This window comes from Melanotaenia boesemani, chromosome 8 (assembly GCF_017639745.1).
Source record: "Melanotaenia boesemani isolate fMelBoe1 chromosome 8, fMelBoe1.pri, whole genome shotgun sequence".
NCBI classification, from domain to species: domain Eukaryota; kingdom Metazoa; phylum Chordata; class Actinopteri; order Atheriniformes; family Melanotaeniidae; genus Melanotaenia; species Melanotaenia boesemani.
Genome location: NC_055689.1, coordinates 17,051,953 through 17,076,754, shown reverse-complemented (window position 1 = coordinate 17,076,754; position 24,802 = coordinate 17,051,953). Strand labels below are relative to the sequence as shown.

Genomic DNA, 24,802 nt, shown 5'->3' with positions numbered 1-24,802 from the left:
ACAATGATTTTATAAAGCCTGTTGTACCATTAAGCTGGATCAATGATAAAGCAGACATTTGGACATCAAAAGGCCATAAAGGTCAACTCATCATTAGTTACACCCTGGCAAGTTTATTCTAGTGATTTCTTTAATGGGATTTCTGCTCTGTTTAACTTTACAGTTCCATTACATCTACATGAAGATGTTTTTGTCAGAGGCCATAATGATTAAACAACAGTACATGCTTTAAATATCCAACTGACTGGCAGTAACTTTTCGTTGTTTTAATATGCATTAGTCTAGATAAATGTAGTCAAATGCAAAGACAATACAAATCTTTTCTCGAACTATAAACTGCACATTCTGTCTGGAGATTATTATTGCAAGCATTTACCAGAAAGTTTGATGGAATGCTCAAGTCAAACTTAATTTCCCTCAAACATTTCAATAAATGTTCTTCAGTGTATGAACCTAGTCTGTAAACTGTTAGCAGATGTCTGTGTGGACTATGAGAGCCATGTGGAGAAAAGTGAAAGGATATGCCCTTCATAAGGAAGATGACCTTGAAGTGCATCAACCTCTCAACAAATTGTCATTCTAACCCAATTACAGATGTGTAGAAGCCCAATACACACTGCCTAAACAATTAGTAAGTGCACTGTTGGAAGCAGAATAATCCTATTAAGAAGACTACTGAGAGCACACCACAGCAAGTGTGTTTCAATCCATGCTGACAACTGTCTGCACCAGGCCGTGCAAGGTTTGGATAATTCAAGGTAGCAGAGTGTTTCCTTGTTATAGCAGAACTTCTGTGTGTCTTGGGATGAGTTTAAATAAGCTGGATTTTGCTCTAGTATGACAAAAAACAAACAAACAAAAAAAAAAAAAAAAAAAAATACAAAACCTGATTGGATAATAAATATGTTTAAGTATGATAGATAATCAGAGTTCATGAGGTTCAGCTTGTCTTCAGCTTCCTACTGTGCAAAGTTGCGTTTCTTACATAACCGTTTGCTATTTCTGACTCTACACAATCAATACTTTGGAATATCTTTGTGCCAAAAGGCAATGCTATTTTGAACACGGTGCTGCTTAAGGCAAGGCAAGGCAAGGCAGTTTATTTGTATAGCACATTTCATGTACAGGACAATTCAAAGTGCTTTACATAAAACAAAGACATTACAGATATTTAGAAATAGTAAAAGGCATTAACACATAATCAACACATAATCACAATAAAGTAATAAATTACATTAAAATGATTAAAAGCAAGATAAGTTTAAAAAGTTACCGTGCAGATTTCATGCATAGGCGCTTGAGAAAAGAAATGTTTTTAACCTGGATTTAAAAATGTCTACATTTGGGGAAAGTTTAATCTCCACTGGCAGTTTGTTCCATTTGTTTGCAGCATAACAGCTAAATGCTGCTTCTCAATGTTTAGTCTGGACTCTGGTCTGGACTAGTTGACCAGCCTCTTTGGATCTAAGAGCTCTGCTAGGTTTATATTCTCTGAACATATCACAGATGTATTCTGGGCCTAAACCATTCTGGGATTTGTAAACAAAGGGCATCATTGCACCATTTTTCATCCAAGACTTTACATCTGTCCATCAGGGTAACTGATCATTGGTGAGTGAGCTTGAGTGACTGCTTCTCTGGGACATGTTGCTCTATTGATTGTTTTCTGGGTGAGTAGTGTTGTGAAATAAAACATGAAAATTACAAAAGCATGGGAGGTCAGATTAGAAAATTTTGTAATATATATTCAGCCTTTAAAAATAGATTCTTTTAAACCATCGTGAAAAATAAGTAGACGGTGATAAATCCTGTTAATGATTTCTGCTTTTTGTATTTTATGTTTTTTTTCACTCACTTATTAAAAAACTCAAGTAGTGTAAAAAATAAATTGGATCTTAATGAGAAATTTTGTCCTCAAGACACAAAGACAGCATTATTTTGATTGCAGCATTTCCTCCTGACAGTACATTTAGTAAGGGTTTGGAAAGAGTTGCAGGCAGTGTGCGTCATCAAGTTTAATCTTTTTCATGCTCCATTTAACAGGCTTAAATTCAAAGAAATGCTGTTAGAACGATGGAACAAATGACACCATACTTGTGTGTTAAAACGCAACAACAAAACAATTCACAAGCAAGGACGTCATGTTTACAACATCCAGTTGTTACAGGAAAATTAGTGTCATTTATGGTGACCCAGTGTTTGTGATGTCATTCAGTAAACTGGACCTCACTGGCCTGAGCTGGTTACTTGGACTGAGGAATCAAATAGATGTCACTGGCATGATGAGCCATTTTATTCCCTAGTAATCCATCTTTATTTGCACAAAAAAAAATATTTAGATTGAGTGTTTTCTGGTAATTACAATAAAGGCAGAGTTAAATGCTCTAATTAATTAATCTATACATCATCACAATTTTTTTTTTTTCTAAATCATAAACACAGTGTTATAATCATATCTCTGGACTGTTTTGTATTAAGGAAGCAGGGAAAAAGAGAGTTAGAGAAAATGCAAATGAAACATTTAAATTAAAATGCGTGAGGAAAAGAAACAGTAATAACTTGGTGCACACCACAGCTACAAGATATAATGACTTTTCAAAATGTAAATGATCACCAGAACTTTTGAAATGACTGCAGTCAAAGACAATAGCAACAAACACAGCATGATCACACAAACTTAGAAAAGAAGTGCACATAACATACACTGCTTTCTACTACAGAGCATCACCTTTCACATATTTAGGCTTTCAATAGTCCCCACGTCTGTCATTTGTGCGGTGTTGCCATAGTTTTCTGCAGACTCGACAACGGCTGATAATACTTTCTAGAGAAGGTCCCTTCACTGTCTGAGGAGCCGGTTTACTGTAGAAGATAACCAAGAAAACCAACCAACAAACAAAAGAAAAAACAGAGGGTTAGAAATTTAATGATCGTGTACAGATAATTCAATATAGAATATGATACATAGAAAATATGTCTTTCTTCTTTGGATGGCAACAAAAGACCCTGAGACAACAATGTGTTGAAGTTAAAAATATATGAGAAAAATAAAAACTCAAGAATGTTATAATTCAAATTGGAGCCATCGAAGACAGCTGGAGACATTGACTGCTGATAAGATAGAGAACTGAACAGTTCACCTGAACATGTTGTTTGGGTCAAGGGAAGCCAACCAGTAGCTGTAGGAGTCAGGGTAGTAGTTGCATGTCCCCCTGCCGTGACACTCTATAAAGGGCACTTGGCGGAAATTTTCCAAACAAGAGCCAGGAGAAACCAAGGGTTGAGAGGATCCTTCTGCCCCAGCTCCTGTTTGCTATAATGGATGATGATTAATGGAAGAAAACTGGATATAGCACATGACAAGATCTTTGTATTCAGAAGGTAAAATAATTGTTTCTTTACCATGATAAATGAGTACCCAGTCCATAGAGATTCCCAACCTCTGGGGCATTCAGGTTTCAGAGTTGTCTGGCTGTGGATGGCTATGACATTGGAGTTGATTTCACATACTGAACACCTAAATCACAGATGCACACACACATCAATATAATGAAATTTTTTTAAGATAAAAGAGAATATTTTATATGAACATATAGATTTGAACTTTTTAATCAAAGAACACAAAAATTTATAATTTCTTTGGGAGTGTTCTGTAACACTCTTGTCCCACCTGCTAATATAGGATGCCAGCTTGTCTGCTGTGATGGAAGCCATGTTGGCAGGTTGTGGAGTGTCAGTAGACAGCCAGTATGAGTAGTCATTACGGGAAGCATAACGGCAGGTATACTCTGTGTCGCAGAACAAGAAGGGCATGGTGGAGAAACGAGGGAGACAGCTGCCTGTGGTGCCTGTAAGACAACATGAAATTTCAGAGAAATATCTTATAATGGCCCAAGCAAATGTGTAGATTTCTATGCTGCATGATATACACATTATCTGTGAGTGTGATGATTTCTGTCTTCTTACCAAGGTCCTGGCCATGAGCTCTCTCGTTTCCACTGATGAAGAGAAAGGAGTAACCAGAGTAGATGAGGCTGGTGCCTTTGGGGCAGTCGGGGACACGGATGCTTTGACTGTGCCTTGCTATGAGGAAACTATCAAAATAACCTGAGGCAGCTTTGCCAGGCAAACCTGTGAAACCCTTTAGGCCTGCATTTCCAGGACTGCCTACTGGACCTGGACAGTACAACAAAAGACCACGTGATATCATGTGGGCAACTTTATTTTAAGACATTTTAGAGTAGTAGGGCCAGTTTCCCATCGTTTGTCACTGTTAACTCAATTATTATTCTAACCAGATAACGTCAACATAGTGTAGCATTCACACATGTTGAATTAAAGTAAACTCTTTTTTTCCCTCATTATCATAGCAATTCAAGCTGGTAAACATGTGTATAAGCCAGGTATGAACACACCTGGTAAGCCTGTGCTTCCTTTCTCTCCTTTCTGGCCCGGGAATCCAGGTGGGCCATCTGGGCTGATTCCATGTAATCCTTTAACTCCCGGTTGACCTGAAAAGGAAAGTTTCAGAATCACCGTGACAGGGCTAAGAATAAATGTGAATAGATACATTCAAAAACAAAAAATGAATATCCATTTTTGTTCTAACTGCATTGCAGGCAACTGCATCCTTTAGGCTGCTTGAAAGCATATAAATGACAAACATAAACATATGAGTACATGTATATAAGTACATGTTAAATAGCTTTGCATTTACTAGACAATGATAGTCTGACAATAAAGGTGTATTGCATCGTATCATATTGTAAAATGGGAAAACATTTAAACCTGGAGGCCCTGGTGGTCCTGGTTGTCCAATGGTCCCCTTGGGTCCTTGATTGCCAGGGGGACCGGGTAAGCCTGGAGGTCCTGGTTCGAATCTTATACATGCTGGTTCACCTTTGATGCCTACAGGTATAAAACAACAGAGACTTTAGAAAGCCAAATCCAGACTTTTCTAAGACCAGTGCTCTATAACAACTGTCCCAAAAGGTCTAGATTAAATGAAAACAATAGTGTGAATTAGCAAGTAGGGCTATCTGAGATGAGTGGAAATACAATATTTTACTCTTCCTAAGACAGACTTTTGCCACACCTGGGGGTCCAGGAAAACCTTTGATCCCAGGAAGACCACAAGGACCTGGTATGTATCCAGGGTTTCCAACATCACCTAGAACACAAGACATGTCATGAGCTGAAAGGAATTGGCTTGTTTTTTCATCCTATTTCATTAGTCCCAGTTTATTGGATATCACAGGAAAAATGTGAAATGAGTCCTCATAAATCTTTCAATTTCTTTTTTATTTATTTATCGTCTCCTTTGTTTTCAGTTCCATCTGTTTCATCTCTGTTGTGGGAATATAAATCAGCTGTGAACTATTATTCTTCTGGGGTGATGAATCATACTTTGTCTAGGGCTGGAATTCATTTTAGTCTAATAAGACTAAGGTTGAAATGATAGATTACCAGGAAGCCCTTGTTTTCCAGGGAGACCAGAATCTCCTCTTGGTCCTGGATGTCCGGGTGTGCCTATTCGACCCTTGAGAAGCAAATGTAACAATGAAAGGTCAAAGATTAGAATGCTGTAGAACTAAGTATTGCAGTGTTTGAAGATTTGCACTTCCTTAACCCATGACAGAAAGAGATTCAGTTTGATGTCTAAGTGATTCTTCATGAGAATCACATTAGATAACATTAGACCTTGATTTTTAACTGCAAACATAAATGCAGACATGATTCACCATAAAAGCCATCTAATTTCCTTACTTAAGATAAAGCAAATGCTGTGATCACTTACAGGTGAGCCTGGCTCTCCTGGGGCTCCGTTAAAACCTGGAGGTCCTAAAGGACCTGGCTCCCCTCTGTCTCCTTTAAAGCCTGGTGTTGTTGGACCTGGAGGACCAGGTGGGCCTGCATAGCCTACATAATAATCATACGAAAGACTGATGATTGAAAGCAAATACAGAATTTGACAAGGAAGAACAACTGGGTAGTTGTTTTAATAACACTGTCTCAGGTCCAGAACAAAGGATATCCTCATGCAGCAGTGGGCTTGGAAAGTAGATGTGTATAAAGAAGAAGACACATGCCTGGATACGATTGTATGCAAATTCCCACTGCATACAACCTAATATTTAATCACATGTGCCAAATGCCTTTCAGTCCTCCTGCAGAACATCCTCACCTCTGCTCCCAGGACTGCCAGGTAATCCATGATCTCCTTTAGGCCCAGGAATACAGGCCCCTGCTGTTCCTGGTGGTCCTTTTGGCCCGAGGATTCCAGGTGGACCTGGAAATCCTTTATCTCCTATTGGTCCAGCACTAGCTGGGGGAGATAAACCAGGAGGACCAGTGTTCCCAGGAGGGCCTTAAATACAGAAAAAAACAGTAAGTACAAATCATTTGTAAGAAAACGGTTTATCAGTCTCTCAGTCTCTCTCTCTCTCTCTCTCTCTCTCTCTCTCTCTACACACACACACACACACACACACACACATATATATATATATATATATATATATATATATATATATATATATATATATACATTCATAATGAAATTAAGAAAATAACTGAATTATATTGATCTATGACTTACCTGGCTGACCAGTGTCACCGCGTTTTCCTAGTGTCCCACCTATTATGACTGCAGAGGAGAGATACGGTCAGAGAATAGATGATCTTTGAGTGCAGAAAATTTGGAAAACATAAGTTTAGAATGTAAAGGATGATCATAAACTCAAGCCTCTTTAAGTGGGGTTTGTCTTACCTGTGTCCCCTTTCTGCCCTGGTGGCCCAGGAATTCCATCTTGGCCCTGGTTGCCTTTAGGACCAGGATCACCAGACTTCCCTGGTGGGCCTGGGCTACCTGAGGCAAATAGACAGTAAATATGATTTTTATTTATTTTTTTTTTTTTTACGAATTATGGGGAAAACCCCCATCCTTCACTTCATTTAAAAGAAACAATAGGACTTTGCCTGGCAGTCCATTTGGTCCTAGGTATCCTTTGACTCCTAAAGGACCATCTGAGCCTATTGGACCTTGATAGCCCAGGAAACCTGGAACAGGAGGTTTTGGATAGGAGATGGATGGAAATGTTAATAAAATGTGAAAAGCAGAATACATCAAAACTTCTTAATTTCAGTAATAAGTGTTATTGACCGCTATGTCCTGTAGGTCCTGGGTTTCCTTTGGCTCCAAAGTTTCCTGGTAGGCCAACTGGCCCCGTAATACCAGGCTCTCCTTTCTGACCTTTCAGTATATTACTGCTTGATCCTGGTTCACCCTGATGACAGAGGGTTGAATAAAAAAAAAAAAAAATAAATAAATAAAAACAAAACATTGTTCTTCATGTTTTTCAGTTTATGTCCATTTTAACATTTTACGACAAGGGACTCCATCATGCTGCATTACCCAGATATATTTGGTTATCACTACCTTTTGTCCTATCTGTCCAGGAGGTCCATATCCATGGCTTGGTTCTCCGGGAATTCCAATATAACCAGTCGTCCCTGGAACCCCATCTGCTCCAGGACCCCCAGGGATTCCTGGCTGTCCTTTTATTCCTTTAGGTCCTAGTAGGATAAAAATATTTTTATTTAATATTGTATTGTTTTGTATTACCAATATTAACAATTAATTGATATCACAATTTAGTTCTATTCTCATTCCTTTCTCTTCTGCACGTAATTTCTGTACTAATTTATTTTCAAATTAATCTTTTGTTGGTGTCGTATGATTTAGAAAATACATCATTGTTAATCTTGCAAGAAAACTGTGACCAGTACCCCTTTTTAAGTTGAGGAGAGCTTCCATTTGTGACATTAGAGACAAGTTTTATAAAATCTGTGGTGTGAGGCCCTGAGCTAAAGAATAGGTCTTACCAGTTTGACCTCTGTGTCCTGAGTTTCCTGGGGGTCCAGGAGATCCTTGGGAACCTTGGGAAAGCACTGGTCCATCCACACCGGGATCACCACGGGGACCTATGCACATAAAGATACAACTGAAGTTAAGAAAATATTATGAAAAAAGACTTAATTGACAAAATAGTGAAAAAAAATTTGTTGCCGCTAATTTCAAACCTCTTTCTCCATGAACCCCTAGTACTCCCACTTTTCCCTCTTTTCCTTTTGGTCCACTGTTTCCAGATTCACCTCTGGAACCATTTTGACCAGAAGGACCTGACGGAATCCAGATAGAAATTTTTTATCTTAAGTTATACTTATATGTTATACTTTACCCTAAAACATCGATGAATATCTCAGGTCCATTTTGTACAACATCTCCATTTTGCAGCATGCGGCTATTAATTTATAGTGTACCTGAATATCCAGGGTCCCCTTGTGGCCCAGAACAGTTTTGTGATTGGAATGAAGGGCCTGGAGGACCCCTGGAGCCCTTGTCCCCATTTTGTCCTTGGATACCTTGGGCCCCTTTGGCTCCTTTGAGGCCAGGGTCACCTGTAAATAGTTAGGACAGCTGAAAACCATACAACTGCAATGACTTAGCGGAGAAGCAGAAACATCCAAATTATTTCTGATTTGACATGAAACTTAAGTTTTCTGATTTTCTTTAAATCAAATATGTCTAATTGATACAAAATTGAAAGCATATGCTTTCATTTTTTTATGTTACCTATTACACCAGGTGGCCCTATAACCCCAGGCAATCCCGGTGGTCCTAATCTTGATGTTCCATCAGGTCCAGGGTCTCCACTCAATCCTAACAAACGCAAGAGGAAAATCAAAGATAAGTTTTAACATAAATACAGTACTTGTCAAAAACTAAAAAACAAGTACTCATAGTTTTTTTTCTTTTTTACTACTTTATTATATGAACGATACTGAAGACATCCAAGGTACAAAACAACACAGTGAATCTAAGAATAAAGAAAATAATGGCAAAATGTTTAATTTAATCCCACTTCGATAGGGTCTCCCTCATATAATTTTTTCAACTGCCTGAAAAGCTCTCCCTTTCTATGGAGGATGTTATTGGTAAAGCTGAGAACATGAAAAATAGATCTGAGAGCAGGGTTATTCATCTTCTTGGCATATGTGGAGAAAATTGTTCATTATCACCAAGTAAAATGAGTGAGTTTGAATGAGTCTCAAGTCAGCAATTGTCTTTCTGGGCTTTATTTTAAATCTGATTGATCAGGGAGTGTATATGACAGAAAGGAGTTCAGCGTTTCTGGAACACAAGCTCAAAGAATATTCTCTCTGCCACATTTTATATAGCACAAGACATGAGGGTTTCAGCATGTTTCATGTCATTGGCTGTCCACGCATTGCTCTTCTATCAGGTATACACCGACCTGATTCTTTATTATCCTGTTATCTCCCAGTTAATGCATCCCAAAGAGATTCTATGGACTAAATATCCTACATCTGTGTCACTGCCTTCCTCCATAGTAGGCCCTGGCTGCATTTAGATCATATGGGAATTTCTGAAAGGTGGCTCTGCCTTTGGACATAGATGGATGGATGGATGGATGGATGGATGGATGGATGGATTCTGTGCTGTTGGGCTGGTCCTGTGGCTGGTTCTAGAGAGAGATGCTGATGGGTTGATGTTCTGGCTGGATGCTGACAAGCTGGTGCAATGACTGGTTGCTGACAGGTGCGATTTGGAACCAACTCAAGGTCAAATTTACCTTATTTCATTAAAGTCACTGTCAGACTGTCAGTATGATCTACAATTCTAGAAAGTTCTTTTTCATTATATTCCTAAGCTTTTTTGTCTTTGAAACTGGTCTCTAAGGCACTTTGCACAGAGATCCTTTTTCTCTATCTTGACCTACTGCAACAGGCAACGTTATTTATTTGAGTTTTGTCCCCAATTTTAAGGAGTGATAAAGCACATAATATAAAAATAGTTCCTGCAAGACAGAAAGCAAAATGTGCATGGAGGTGGGAGCAGTCAGGTGTTGGTGGTTAAAATGAAACAATGCACAGTGAATTCACACAGCACATAAACAAACAAAAAAAGCCTAATAATGAAGAAAAATAAAGCCATACCAGGTTCACCAGGCCGGCCGTTTAGTCCCGTAATTCCTTTTGGTCCAGGAGGCCCTTGTGGACCTGGCACTGATAATCCAGGGAGACCAGGCTCACCAGGAAATCCAGGGTAACCCAGTCCGGGAAAACCTGCATTTCCCATTTCACCAGGTAAGCCATGAGGTCCTGGGAGAGGGAAGATGGAGACAGAACAAAATAAAAGTGGCATTCGCTCAGGATGTTCACCTTGTTCACCTTTCACCCTCTATACTGGTTGTCCTTCTGAATCTGACATTAAATTACATCACATGACTCTAATATAAGCTGACCTTGATTTCCTGAATACCCATCTGGTCCTGGTAGTCCCTCTGGTCCTGGCAAACCTTCACAAAAACCTTTGCTACCAGGCAACCCTGGAGGGCCCAGAGAACCTTTTTGTCCTGAATGACATTTAATGCAATGTGTAAAATAGATAAATGTAAATTAGTATGAATATAAACATAGATGTCAGGATTAAGAATATATCATGAGCAAATTGTATCTTTCTAAACTTTAGTTTAATAATTGCTGTACCCTTTTCTCCTGAAATCCCTGGTCTGCCAAATGATCCAGGATACCCTGGAAGGCCAAGGATCCCAGGATCTCCTACTGGACCTGGAAAGCCATCTTGCCCAGGTGGCCCTGGGGGTCCGTGAAGGCCAGGGTTTCCAAGACCACTTTCACCCTTTAAAATAAAAAAAATAAAAAATAAAAAAAAAGATACGTTACTTGGAAATACTAAAATCTATCTTGTACTTGTCAGGCACGTTAAAAAAAACCTGCCTACCACTTCCTCAGCTGCTCAGCTCCTCAAGCAAATACAAACAAACAAATACCACATCAGAGCTGATGCTTCCATTAGTTGTTAATAAGAGTCATATAAGACATTAAGCGAAGACCCTGAGGGAATTTACCTGGTTGGTACATAAAATCAGCAATATCAATAATTGAGTGACCAAATATGAAATGTTGGCACATGCATACTATTGTCCATATAAACTGAATAAATTCTGCTGGTTGCCAGGCAACCACACATTGATGACAAGACTCAAGAGAATTAGCAAGCTTTAGAAGTGCTGCTTGTCAGATTCCATTACTTCTGAACAGAACAAGGCTTGCTTTTCCCCCATTTCCAGACTTTAAGCCAGAGCTGCTGACTGCAGTTAAAATTTTACTCTACTGAGAAAAGCACATTAATCACATCATTTGTTTTTCTGCAAGAAGGCAGAAACATTTTTTTGTCCAAGGCTTTGAACAAATCTTAACCCTGATACTCCACAAAAACTATACCATTCATTCATTCGTTCGTTCGTTCGTTCGTTCGTTCGTTCGTTCGTTCGTTCATTCATTTATTCATTCATTCATTTTCTTTCTATTTTTTTTTAACAGGAGGAGTAGATACGTTTACATGGAGCACTTTTGATTTTCCAGAGTTAAGGATTACTGAGCATATTGATGGTCAAAAGTATTTACTGAGCAGGTCAAAAGCATTATCTTTGTAATAAATCTTCACATCATGTAAACACACAACTGATTGGTTACTTATTCAAGCATGTATCATGTAGACAGCTGGAGTCTGGAATCAGATTCATTTAAATCATATAGATGAAATATTGGTCCATGTAGACATACTGTAGCTTATGCTGGCCATGCAATGTGCTATTCAGTATCTCTATTATTGGATAGTGAATTATGTATGTCAAATGTTCTGTTAGTGCTTCTGACCTTCTCTCCAGGGGGACCAGAGTGGCCTTGTTGACCTGGCTTTCCTGGTAAGCCTCTACCTGGAATGCCTGGCTCTCCTGGCTGTCCCTTATCACCTAACAAAAAAAAAAAAGTAGTGTAAATAGGACATTCTGTTTTCCCCTTTATTGTGCAGTAAATGTGATCTTTTGGACAACCTCGGCATATTACCTTTCTGTCCTGGGACTCCCGGATCTCCTGGAAACAAAACAGGGCCTCTTTCACCTTTTTGTCCTTGCAAACCTGGCAATCCTGGGCTACCTGATGGCCCTTGATAACCTGGATATTGATGGTAGGCATAAAATAGGATTTTATTCACTGTGATATGACCATCCATCCATCCATCCATCCATCCATCCATCCATCCATCCATCCATCCATCCATCCACCCATCTATCCATCCATCCATCCATCCATCCATCCATCCATCCATCCATCCATCCATCCATCCATCCATTCATCCATCCATCCATCCATCCATCCATCTATCCTTACCTGGACTTCCTGTTGGACCAGGCACACCTTTAAATCCAGGTGGTCCTGGAGATCCTTGAAAGTGACTAGGTTCACCTTTTTGGCCTACAAACAACAGGAAGTGACAAAAATGTGGTCAGGCAGTTTACGTCTGTTTTATGTTTATGTTTTCTGAAACACTTTTTTTGATCTACATGTTTTCAAACCTGGAATTCCAGGTTGTCCAGGCAGACCAGGTACCCCAAAGTCTCCTTTAATCCCTGGAAGTCCAGGGGGTCCAAATCCCACTGGGCCAGGGAGGCCAACTGGTCCTGGTTTGCCTAAAGGCCCTGGTGGACCTTGTAATCCTTGGTCTCCCACTGGACCAGGAAAAGAATACTAGAGTGCAGAAAAAATGATGAGAAAGAACTTGCACATATTTGAGAATTCAAAAACACAGATTGTTTTAAAAATAACTCCTGTTGGTAAAGTAGTTTGTAAAATAAGATAAAATTAGTTTGTCAAAGTAAAAAAATGGACTCACTGGATCCCCAGGAAGCCCTTGACTGCCTTTGTAACCTGGTAATCCAGGAGATCCAGGGATGCCATCAGGACCAGGTCTGCCAGGCTGTCCTGAGTCTCCTTTTACTCCCTTTAACCCAGGGGAGTGGTAGGTATATGACTCTCCCTTCTGTCCTGGAGGGCCTGACAATCCTTTTGCACCACTGAGACCCTTCAGAGAAAGACATTTTTCACAAGAGTTTGTAGACTGATTTTTTTTTTTTCTGCAAAAATAAAAATTCTTACTGGTGGTCCAGGGAAACCTCTCGATCCAGGGAAGCCTGGATCACCCTTTTCACCCAGTCCTTGATTAGTACCTGAATGGCAGCAGAAACATGTCAATATATAAGCTTTAAAGATAGTAAGTTCCCCAGTTATATAGTAAAATTAAGTTTGAATTTCAATTAGAGTATGATTTCTATGTTTTCATGTGGTGAACGATTATACCAGGAGGGCCAGGTGGACCACGGGGACCCGGTGGTCCAGAAAGTCCTGATCCAGTGCACACATAACAGGGCTCCCCCTTCTCCCCTGTGCAGTGCACAAATGTATGAGGAATTTCTGAGACACACTTTTTTTTTTATACATAATGCAATATTGTCCTAAAGCAATATATAAACTGTATTAGTTATAAATAAACATGATAGTGTTAAGAATTATTTTTAATAGAACTGTCCTACCTTTCATTCCAAATGTTCCATCATATCCCCTAGGTCCAGTTGGACCGCTTGCCCCCTTCATTCCAGGAAGACCCTTAGTGATCCTGTTCGCTACATGGAACAAAACAACAATGTTTATTAGTTTAATATTTGCAGTTTCCTAATATTGCTCCAATTATCTTGTTGAGAGATTTTTTTTATTTTTTTATTTTTTTATTTTTTTTTGGTTTAATTCAATTTTAATTTGATTAATTTTTACTGTCATTGCACAAGTACAACAAATTTTGATGTGCATCCTGGATCAAATACTGCATCAGCAATGAAGGTAAAAATCAGGATAAAAGAATATATTCGGCAACTTAGTAGATCCCTAAAATCTTAAACATGGGGAAACAGAAGCATTTCATCTTTTTGTGGGATTTTTTTTTTTGTCTAAATGACTCCATTGACATTTATTGTAATTGTTTGAATATACATCCACCACATTAACAAGAACAGGCTGTCTAAAACGGCAGGGCATAGGACATATTTCTGGGGCATATTTCTGCTGTAACACTTTTGTTTGAATAGGACAGCTAGAATTTAAGTAACATTTAAATATATTCAAGGCATCACTCTAGCTTTACAATACAGGACATCCTCGCTATTCATGAAGCTGAAGAAACATACATTCTAATGAATGATTGTAAAAACACAGAAACATATGAATGCTCTCATTGGAGTAACAAGCCCCTTTAACATGCATTGACATAAAAATTATATGTTCTTAAGCTCCTTATGTTTGCTATAAGATGGTAGAAGCTGAAGATCCACTGGCTGCGGAAACAAGACGGTGAAAATGGATGGAAGTGATAGTGTTAAGGTAACGTAACCTTTTTGAAGATCAGCATTTTCACTTACTTCTGTCTTCAGGGGGTCCAGGTGGGCCTGGGTCGCCAAGAAGCCCTTCATCACCTGGATCCCCATCAGGACCCTGTGGCCCTGTGTAAATACCCCCAGGTTCCCCATGGTCTCCTTTGGGGCCTGGAGGGCCAGGAGGACCACGTGGGCCTGGCACAGAAATCCCAGATGCATGGCCTGCATATAAGGCAAATAGATGCTTTATGACCAATATAACTGAAGAAAGCTGCAGCCTCTTAATACTGAAACTTTTAAATATTTAAAGAGATATAGGTATTGCTGATAAGTAGATAGAGAGAGACAGATTAGTAGAGTGTAATTAGTCTTATCTCTCTGCACACCTGGAGGTCCGGGAGGTCCAGTGAATCCTACAATACCTGAGAAAATATTGTTATTGTTGCAGGTGCAAATTTGCTGCAGAACATCAGGCATTATTTTATAGCTTTACTGCGGAATAACTGATCAAATCTGTGTTTGGTACTGATTTAAGTCTATGATCTACCAATCATCTCACAACTTGATTATTATGTGGCTTCCTCATGTTCATGTACCTTGGAAGCCAGGGATCCCAGGGTGGCCAGGGGGACCAGGATCTCCAATGTGGCCTTTTATTGGCTCTGGTCCAAATATCTGTTAAAAAAAAAAAAAAAAGAAGGAAAGAAAGAAAACAAGACTACCAGGGTTGATTTATACTTTTAAAATGACACGGGGTATTTGCTGGCATGATTTTATGTATCAAAAACTATTATTAAGGGTAAGATACCAGTTTAGAAAAATAGAACTATAATTTACCTTGAATAAGTGAATTGAAAATATTCACAATATCATTTAAGAATTATAAAACAGAATATTACAGTAAGACAAACTTACATCTCCAGGAGGACCCCTTGGACCCCTATTGCCCTTTTCACCCTAAAGATTAAATACAAGAACAGCATAATTAACCCAGCAAAGGATCTTGTTACACTAGTTTAATTTTATATACAAAGTCAGATGCACAGACAGACAGCAAGACAAACAGACACAGACAGATAGACAGATAGATAGAGAGATAGACAGACAGACAGACGGACAGACAGACAGACAGACAGACAGACAGACAGACAGACAGACAGACAGACAGACAGACAGACAGACAGACAGACAGACAGACAGACAGATAGATAGATAGATAGATAGATAGATAGATAGATAGATAGATAGATAGATAGATAGATAGATAGATAGATAGATAGATAGATGATAATGACTGACCGTCCCTCCCGGCAGCCCTGTATATCCTGGATCACCTCTTGAGCCTGGCCTTCCCTAAATAAAACTATACTGTATTCAAAAGTTATGCAAGTGAAGCACACGCACACAAACAACTACACACACATGCACGCACACACACACACGCAGAACTCACACATGAAGTATTAGGATGATTTCTCATTGCTTATTCACGTATAGATAGCGGATTACCGTAAATCCAGGTTGTCCTAGATCACCGTCCTTCCCAGGCTTTCCCTGCAGAAACAATAAAATATAACAGTAGAGATTTGCTTGGCTTTGCTTTCCATAGTTTACAAAGATCCTCTGACATTTTCAATTCATTTTTTTAAACATGACCACTTTTTTTGTTTGTTTAGGCTGCATTGAAAGTTAAAACACAGATTATTATGAATATTTGAGATGAACAGTCCTTAAATAAATGTAAGGCAGACATCTTGGTACATCACTTTAGCTTTACAATACAGGACATCCTCACTATTCAGTGAAGCTAAAGAAAAATGCATTCATTCGAATGAATTTCAATTTCCTTGTTAGGCGTCTTTGATGCACGGATTTTAAGTCATGTAAGAGAGATAAATTAGACTGGACATAGCCATGCAGGCCCTCTTGAGGGCATTCCCAAACATTGCAATGTTTCATGCACCTGCGTGTGTGGAATCAGACTATGATTTTGTGGTTGAGCTGAAGCCTAACATCTGATCTTGTTTCAAAGTTGCTGCTGTTGTAGTGTCTGATTAAGTGTTGCTCTAATACCAGAACTGAACATTGAGCTTAATGTTGCACCACTGCCCTCTGCTGACCATACTTTACTCCTAAAATCTTATTGGTAGTCATTGGTTTAAGGCATGATAATGCTAAAATGTTTTTATATGAGGAATCTACAGTGCAACAGTCAAATACAGCAACAGTTTAGCACACTCAGAGGACAAGATAAATGAAAGGAACATGATGTTGCTTACCTCAGGACCCTGGTTTCCTTTGTCTCCTTTCACTCCTTTTCTGTCAAAGCCATAACCAGGGTCCCCCTGATGATAGATTGATATAGATATATTTCCTTTCGAATCTTGCAAGTGTTTCCAAATGTACTTTGACCAGGTTAGAAAATGTTACCCGTGTTATTTGTGAATGGTGAACAGGTACTTACAGATTCACCTTTGCAGCCCCTCTCCCCTACATCCCCTTTGTCTCCCTTTGCACCCTGGATGAGAGACATGCCTTAGGTTATTGCTTAATGATAACAGTAACAAAGCTTCCTGACCACCTGTGGAAACCATTAAGGAAAAAGTCAAGGTCCACTTTTTTTTTACATATTGTGTCTTTATTCATGATGTTTATACCCCATCTTTGGTAATTTGTCTTTATTGTGTCTTTTATAGATTTTTTTTTATCTTTTTTCTTTTTTTTAAGAATATCAATATGTTTTAACTTTAACCTTTCAGAACTCAAAATGTTAAACTGAGCTGAAAAAATGTCAACTGAAACAGTTATTTAGGTCCTGAAGTTAAGTTATTTTGACAAAGGTTTTTGAGTATACCTCCTACTATGTATTGCACTGAGTAAAAATGTCTGAAAATAACTACATGATAGAGGCCACAATGCATCACCCTATGCTTTATGTATCATTGGTCTCTTAGCTTAATTGTTTAAGTCCTATTTTGGCCAAATGGTGATATCGGCCTAACTTTTCTCTTCTAACACTGTTGATTGACTGCACATCATTGACTATAAAGCCTTAGGCAAGGCATCAGCCACTGCAAAGGCTGAGATGTGTCCAGCTGGTACTGTATGATACTGCTAGGGTCATGTTTAATTTTGATGAATGGAACTGCAAGGATGGTGAGAAATGGGTTTTCTCTGTTGTACATTCAATGTATAAAATAAGTTTTTGTCCATACAGTCGTGAGATTTTGTTAGCCTATACATGCTCTATTCAGATACTGTACCTTTATCACCAGAGTCTGAGAGAAAAACTCCTTAATCCTGCCTGGTGGCCCAGGTGGGCCCGGTGAGCCTTGTGTCCCCTGCATCAAAGAAATTTAGATCACCTCATTGAAAATCTAGACACAATGCAAATAATGTTTTGACAGAACAAGAAAAAAATGGCACAATGTTATGTTACTTAGGCAATATTCTCTACCTTTCTTACTGAGCTATAATCTTCAAGTGAATTTAAAAAAAGGAAATTACCTTCTGTCCTCTAGGTCCTGGGACACCACCTGGGCCCTCTTGACCCTGCAGGGTGGATGCAGAAATTAATATGTTTAAATAAACAATTACATTTAACAAACAATGTCAGCTCCTGCATTTTACATTTTTGGCAACTATAAACAGCTACAATACTTTACCCTTTACCTGATATTTATACTGCTACTGCAGTAAGTTTCAACAATGGATGGTACTGGATGTAAGTGATAACACAATGTTACTGCTGATAAGCGAGCACTACTGCAAACCAGTAGCTTATAAACACTGGAAAATGCTGAGACCTTCCCAGGTGGTGTAAATACAGATAACCAGGCAGTCTGACCAAACATAACCCCTGCAGCTGTGGTTTGATTTTCTAGTCTCACTGTAAACACTCACACTCAATATCACATTATAAGATGTAAACCGTGTGTATCTGCCCTGCATTACCTTTGATCCTGGTGCCCCTGGATGACCCAGTAAACCCTGGAAAACAGATAATTATATCAAGCATTACTTAAGAATGTTTAATAGTATTTAAATGCACACGTTTACTCACAACTGATCCCATTGGCCCAGGGTCCCCTGGTTGTCCATTGTTGCCAAGGGAACCTGGATATCCCTGAAATTAAAAGGCGAATTGCACTTTACTGATAGAAATCAATTTCACCATCTTTTACACCTCTAGTTTATGGAAGGTGTTATCTAGGTATAAAAACATGTTCTACAATAAGCAATTTATTGTTGAAAATATAATTAATGAAGTTACCGGTTTTCCAATGTTCCCTGGTGGTCCAGGTGGCCCTGGTTTTGAATGAATGGATTGCAAAGAGTCACCCTGTACAATGAAATGTACAATACAAAATATCAATAATGCCATTACATATCTATTTATATCTGTTAACATGCTCAAAGATTTGTTTAATACTTGTTTTCTTTTGTTAATTTTTCAACTAGAATATTTAGGGCGTCCACTCAACCTTTATTTCCAGTAGTACCATAGAAATGAACATTACACAGGACCTATCCTGGGCTCTACAGATGCAGCATGGGGGGAAGCCACCAGCAACCCTACTTCCTGGGAATGTTGAAGACGTTTGTGAGAATAATTGAGAGCCTGCTGATAGAATAAGTTACGACATGGTATGGGACCTGCTCTGCCTACAGCTGCAAATCACCATCAGTGCATGGTGGAAAGAGATACTTGCCCATGTTGACATGCCAACATGTTAACATGCACATGACAAATAAATCTGGAAAGTTGGAGGAATGCAGTCATTTAGCATGCTGACAACCACATTCATTTGAGATGTTGTTAAGCAGACAAGTCAGTGCAAATGGCTGTCCACAGGTAAACAGTTGTGATTGGTCCTACAGGGTCTGCAGAATGTAGAGACATAAACTTTAAAGCCTGCACTGGTCATCAAGTATTACAGCCAAAAAAAAAAAAAAAAAAAAAAAAAAACAAAACCTTTTGATGCTCTCTAGAGCATTACTTCATTCTTGAAAATAACATCAACTGTCCTCAGCAGTTTTTGGAGTTAGCTTTGAAAATTAACATGACTTTTGAGATTACAGGAAAAAATAAGAAGAATCTTTAAACAAGTTATTAGTCTCACAAGGACGAGGCACAAAATGAGCTCAGGGAGGTAGAGGAAACAGTAACTGTAACTGTTTGTGCAACATCATGTTATTTTTTATAGTGCATCAAGATCTTGCCACTATAGACTAGCACTTAAAAAAGAATCATTCCTGAGCAATTCTGCAGTTTCACCATTCCTGAATACAAAATAAAGGCCTTTGGGTATTATACATTTTATTACCTTAGGTCCAGGCAGACCTGATGGACCCTGCAAAATACAAATAAAGTTGACAAAAATGCATAGTTGTTAAGATGATCAAGTCAATTAAAAGTACAACAAGCCAGAATACTTTATATGAGCTTCTTACTCTCTGTCCATCAATACCAGGAGCACCAGGAATCCCAGGATCTCCACTGTCCCCCTGCAAATCAAAATGGTGGTCATAACACAAACTGATTAGGTTTTACCAACAATTTCAGGCATTTAAAATGCTAACATGTAAGTTTTTTCATAAAACACGTTTCACAAAAAAGAAGCACAAACTTCTTCACAGTAAAAAAAAAAAAAAAAAAAAAAAAAAAAAATATATATATATATATATATATATATATATAAGCAAAACAGATAAAGTAGAGACACATTTCCACATATGTGTTTTTCTTACATTGGTACCATTGCATCCAGGGCTCCCTGGGGGGCCTGGAGGCCCCTGCAAGCCTGGAACACCCTACAACAGGGGTTCAAAGAAAACAACAATGTGCAAGCATCTACTGGAGAACATCTGTTAACAAAACACATGGCAATAAGTGTTCAGTATCATGAGTCAGCTCACAGGTAAACCATGGAACCCAGCAAACCCCTCTCTCCCATCCAGCCCCTGTAAAGACAGAAGCACAAATAGACAGATTTTTAGAATCATGTTGATGTTTTACAGGGTGAAAACTCAGTGGACTCGAGCTTGAAAATTAGAGTTATGTTACCACATCGCCTTTTGGTCCCGTAGGACCGCTAAGTCCCATGCTGCCCTGTTAAAAAATGAAACTCAATTAATCTTAACAATCCAGTGAGATATATATCTGAAAGTGCCGCGGTACACAGAACAGCGTAATTTATCACCATCTCACTGAAACCTCTGGATTTGGATTTAGACAGAGAGACTCAGAATGAAAAGGGAACATGAGAGCTCAGCTTAATTTTTACCTTTGGTCCCCTTGGCCCTGCATGACCCATGGTTCCTGGATGGCCTTGTGGTCCTGGAGGACCTGATTCTCCTTGAAGGCCTTTTTCTCCCTGTGTGTTTGTTTGTGATTGGAAGAAATAGAAAGAGAGGAGGAGATGAGCCACAAAACAATACAGATAAACTCTCTGGTTTCACACTGCTTACACATTTGTAATAAAAAGAACTTGTTTTGACATGATTAAAATAATAAAAATTACAAGAATAATTTAAAATTCAAAGTTAATTCATTCCTAATTTTTTTTTTTTTTTTTTTTTAAAGAACTGGTCCACTTGTTTTTGTTAAAATGATCTACTTACCCTGCTGCCTTTAACTCCTTTACAGTTGCACCTGGATTTTCCACTGCACACACACTAGAAATAAAAAAAAAAAAGCATTTCTTGTTGTAATGCAGTGGTTTGACACAGACGTTTGTTCAGCAAGCATTACTAAATGAAGAGCTGAAGCAAGTGAATGGTATTGATAACACCAGTAGTGCTGAGTCAGGTAGTGCATCAGCCATGTCAACGCAAGTATGTGGAGAAATGCAGGAGTGACACCTTAGGACTTGGCAATGTCAAAATGAGAATGACATTTAAAGTCAGCAACAAGAAAAGACAATAAGGTGCAGTTAAAAAGTCTTGTTGTTATGTATGTGGTAAAGATGGAAGGAATGGAAACACAAAGATCTGATAAGCTGAATCAGCTGGATGTTGAAGGAGCTTCACCTGAAGCAATCCTTCGGAAATATGGAATGGATTATGCAAATCCTGTTGCAACCCTTGCTGATGCTAATGTCAAGTTAAAAAAAAATAATAATGGTGTCAATAGGCCTGTGAGTCCACAGTGGGAAGTCTGCTGTATGCCGCTATGACTACATGGCCGGACACAGAGATGACTACAGTGATCTTGAAGGACAACCAAGGAGCCATTGCAGTCGCAAAGGATTTAGTGGATCATTGAAGAACTAAACACATACACATTTGCTATCACAACATTCATGAATGTGTGCAGAATAGGGAATAAAATTGCAATACTACAAGACTGGCTTTTTCCTAATGTAATTCTCATTTTTAAACAAAGCACAGTTTTGCTGTTTAACATGTTAAGAAACACCAAGCAAAAAAACAAAAGGGGCTAATGGGAGGGTTTCCAAAGTCCGTCCTCAAGGTCCACTGTCCTGCAAGTATTCTTTCTTTCTTTATTTATTTCCAGCCATAGAAATAAATGTGTTGTGTAAATATATTGTACCTTGAAAATAAATATGTCATACACAGAAAAATAATTATATTGTACAATATTATGTGTTTAATACCCACAATGAGTAGAGAAAACAAAACAAAACAAAAACAAAAACACTCGGAATAACAGTATTTTTTAATATATCTCACACACACACACACACACACACACACACGCACATATACATGTGCGTGTGTGTGTGTTTTGTTTTGTTTTGTTCTCTCTACCCATTGTGGGTATTAAACACAAAATATTGTAGAATATAATTATATATATACAAATATATAATTATATATATGTATATATATATATATATATATATATATATATATATATATATATACATACATACATACATACATATACAAACACACATACATACATACACACAAACATACATATTGTTGTAGCTAGAAAATGAATAGGAAGAACAGGAACTTATTTAATCCCATCCCCTATTACATCAACTCAATTGCACATTTTAAGGCATACAGGTGTCGGTACTCATGCAAGTTTTTGTGTGCCGGTGTGCATACACATAAAGAAAACAGTAAAAAATTTGAATTACAGTTACAATCATTTGTAGGGAAAGGGAGAAAAGGAAAATACACTGTAATTAATTATTTTTAAGTGCATATTGCTGTAATATTTTGTACTTAAATGTCTTTGTAAAATGCCTAAGTGTGGTACAACCCTTTAATTGGTCATCCAGCTCGTTCCAAAGATCAACTCCAGAACGAGCTGGATGAACATCTTTTTTAAGATGGTTTCCATTTTTTTTTTCAGATTAATTTCTCCTCTTAAATTATACTTCAGATCTTTATTACTAAACCTTTTTTGAATTTTATGAGGTAAGAGATTGTACTTGGCTTTATATATTATTTGTAAGGTTTTGCATTTCACTAGAACTTCAATCTTTAGTACTTCAGATGTAAAAAGCAGTGGTCCCTAAAGCCAGTATTGTGCATAATTCGAAGAGCCTTTTTTTTGGAGAATTGCAAGTGTGTTTAGTTTTGTCTTATAGGTATTGTCCCAAACTTCAATACAGTAGCAAACGTGGCAAAACAAGAGTACAGTAAACAATATGCAAAGTTTATGATTCAACATATACCTGGATTTACCCATTACAGCAATGCACTTAGCAATTTTAATTTCAATACTGGTAATACTTTTAATACTTTGAGGATTCCAGCTTAGTTTGTGGTCAAGAATAACACCAAGAAAATTCAAAGTTTCCCTGCTTCAACACACCTGATTCAAATTAAATGGATCCAACAACCTATCAAGTTCTGCACAATGACTCATTAATTTGAGTCAGGTGTGTTGAAGCAGGGAAACATTGAAAACCTGCAAGATTGTGCCCCTTCTAAGGATTGTAGCTGGACACCTCTGGGCTAAAGAGATAATTTTGCAAGTTTTGAAATGAAAAGATTTGTTGTCTTGACATTATTTGTACAGCGAAGCATGGCTCTTAGTGATATAACTTAATGGTAAGTGCATTAATGCCATGTAAAATTAAGTGGGAGTGTTTTAATGCAGTGAGTGTTGAAAAGGGACGCATTGCTGCCATCTGCTGTCTACCCGGTAGTTCCTGTTTTTTCATGTTCTTAATAAAAAATAAAACAATATTTTTATCATAAAATAAACAGTATAAATGAATACCAGATTTTAGCTGGGCAGTTGTGAAAGTTCGTCTGTATTTTCAGGTAAGTTGTGCTTCTCAATATCAGTCATTGTGATTGATGATTGATTGACTGTATTTTCGGTCAGTTACTTATCATATTTCTAATACAAATCAATAAAACAAGTTGCAGGTGAACAAATTACTTTTCCAAACTTTTCCAAATCATGCACATTTATATCTCAAATCAAACGGTGAAGGAAAGTTTCTTTTAAATGATTAATGGTAAACTATAGAAGCAATTATTATATCTTTGTTAATGCACTTTTAGAAGTACTTTTAGTATATCTTAACTTTCTTGCTGTTTCACTTTGCTTTATCCCACCAACACAGTCAGCTTCAAAATATTGTACACAGTGAGGGAAAAATGCAAACAGATGACATCCCACATCTCTAAGGAATTCAGATAGTTTTAGATAAGCATAAACGGTACAGTTACAAACAAATCACAGCACAGTTTAAGCAAAAGAGTAGACACAACAGGAAATACAAAAGTGAAAGAATGATGCTGCTTTCTAATGAACAAAGAATGGGGAGACCTTAGAAAATGAGTGGATAGGTTGAGCTACTCCAAACAGCTTTAATAATTGTGAATAATTTTAAGCATTACTTTAAGTTAAATAATCTGTATCAGTGAAGCTGATATGATAACATAGCAGCAAAGAAATTGATTTGATTTGGTAGCACAACTAATCAGCCTGTGCAGTACAGTATAAAATAAATAAAACAAGTTATTTTATTGTAAAACTGTGTCCCATAAGAGCATTAAATAAAAGCAGAAACTATAATACAGTGTGACGAATTTCTTCTGAATAAACACAATATTTCTACAATGATCTGTCCAAATGAAAAACATAAAACATCTTACTTTGTTTCCTTCAGTCACAATCAGCATCACAGCAAATAGCATCAGAAGAACTAGGTTCACTGGCCTTCCCATGGTTTTTATGGCTGCATTTACATCAGTAGAGTAGTTTTCACAATCCTAGTGCTCTCTGGGCCTGATGGATGTCTTGTGTATTGTCCACCTCTGCAAAAAGCTTTCACATCACAACTCTCAACGACTGAGTTCAAGGTGCTGGCAGATTATCGCTGCAGTGAAAGCTAAGTTTTCCATCTGGGTTCAAGTATCCCGAAATAGACAGGAAAACCATGAAGAACTGTTTAGTTTGACCTTGAGGAGGGAGGTGGTCTGATCTGACTGCTTTGTGGAACTCCAAACAGCATGCTTCTGCTCATCTCAACTCCCATCGCTCACAAACAGTG

The 24,802-nt window shown here is 38.0% G+C and overlaps 1 protein-coding gene across 2 annotated transcripts; it reads right to left on the bottom strand.

Moving 5' to 3' along the window:
• Positions 1–1,564: 1,564 nt before the first annotated feature.
• On the bottom strand, positions 1,565–24,639 carry LOC121644157 (collagen alpha-3(IV) chain-like). Of its 2 annotated transcripts, XM_041991900.1 has the most exons (52): positions 24,405–24,639; positions 20,934–20,987; positions 20,597–20,686; positions 20,377–20,421; positions 20,229–20,273; positions 20,061–20,123; positions 19,764–19,817; positions 19,637–19,663; positions 18,583–18,651; positions 18,373–18,435; positions 18,264–18,299; positions 17,817–17,861; positions 17,573–17,650; positions 16,774–16,827; positions 16,589–16,654; positions 15,819–15,863; positions 15,609–15,662; positions 15,225–15,266; positions 14,906–14,984; positions 14,696–14,731; positions 14,355–14,531; positions 13,476–13,565; positions 13,243–13,326; positions 13,042–13,112; positions 12,779–12,967; positions 12,462–12,633; positions 12,277–12,360; positions 11,953–12,060; positions 11,764–11,858; positions 10,573–10,723; positions 10,329–10,439; positions 10,021–10,185; positions 8,636–8,722; positions 8,323–8,460; positions 8,083–8,181; positions 7,885–7,983; positions 7,439–7,575; positions 7,163–7,286; positions 6,979–7,059; positions 6,770–6,868; positions 6,599–6,646; positions 6,185–6,367; positions 5,798–5,919; positions 5,467–5,539; positions 5,096–5,170; positions 4,789–4,908; positions 4,416–4,511; positions 3,967–4,176; positions 3,671–3,848; positions 3,403–3,517; positions 3,141–3,313; positions 1,565–2,862 (listed from the first exon to the last, which is right to left on the bottom strand). In XM_041991900.1, exons 1-52 carry the CDS (start codon positions 24,474–24,476, stop codon positions 2,748–2,750), a joined length of 4,986 nt encoding a protein of 1,661 aa, XP_041847834.1. In that variant the 5' UTR covers positions 24,477–24,639; the 3' UTR covers positions 1,565–2,747. The 2 variants fall into 2 exon arrangements, with proteins under 2 accessions (XP_041847834.1, XP_041847835.1); XM_041991901.1 differs by lacking the exons at positions 16,589–16,654; positions 16,774–16,827.
• Positions 24,640–24,802: the final 163 nt, after the last annotated feature.

Coding starts and splice junctions, on each gene's coding strand:
- LOC121644157 (XM_041991900.1), bottom strand. CDS start 24,476: ATGGGAAGGCCAGTGAACCTAGTTCTTCTGATGCTATTTGCTGTGATG. Junction 12,634..12,778: donor AAGGGCTTCCTGGGGATCCA/GTGAGTCCATTT, acceptor TCTGCACTCTAG/TATTCTTTTCCTGGTCCAGT. Junction 10,724..11,763: donor CTGGTCCCCCTGGAGAGAAG/GTCAGAAGCACT, acceptor TTTATTTTAAAG/GGTGAAAGTGGTCTTGGAAA.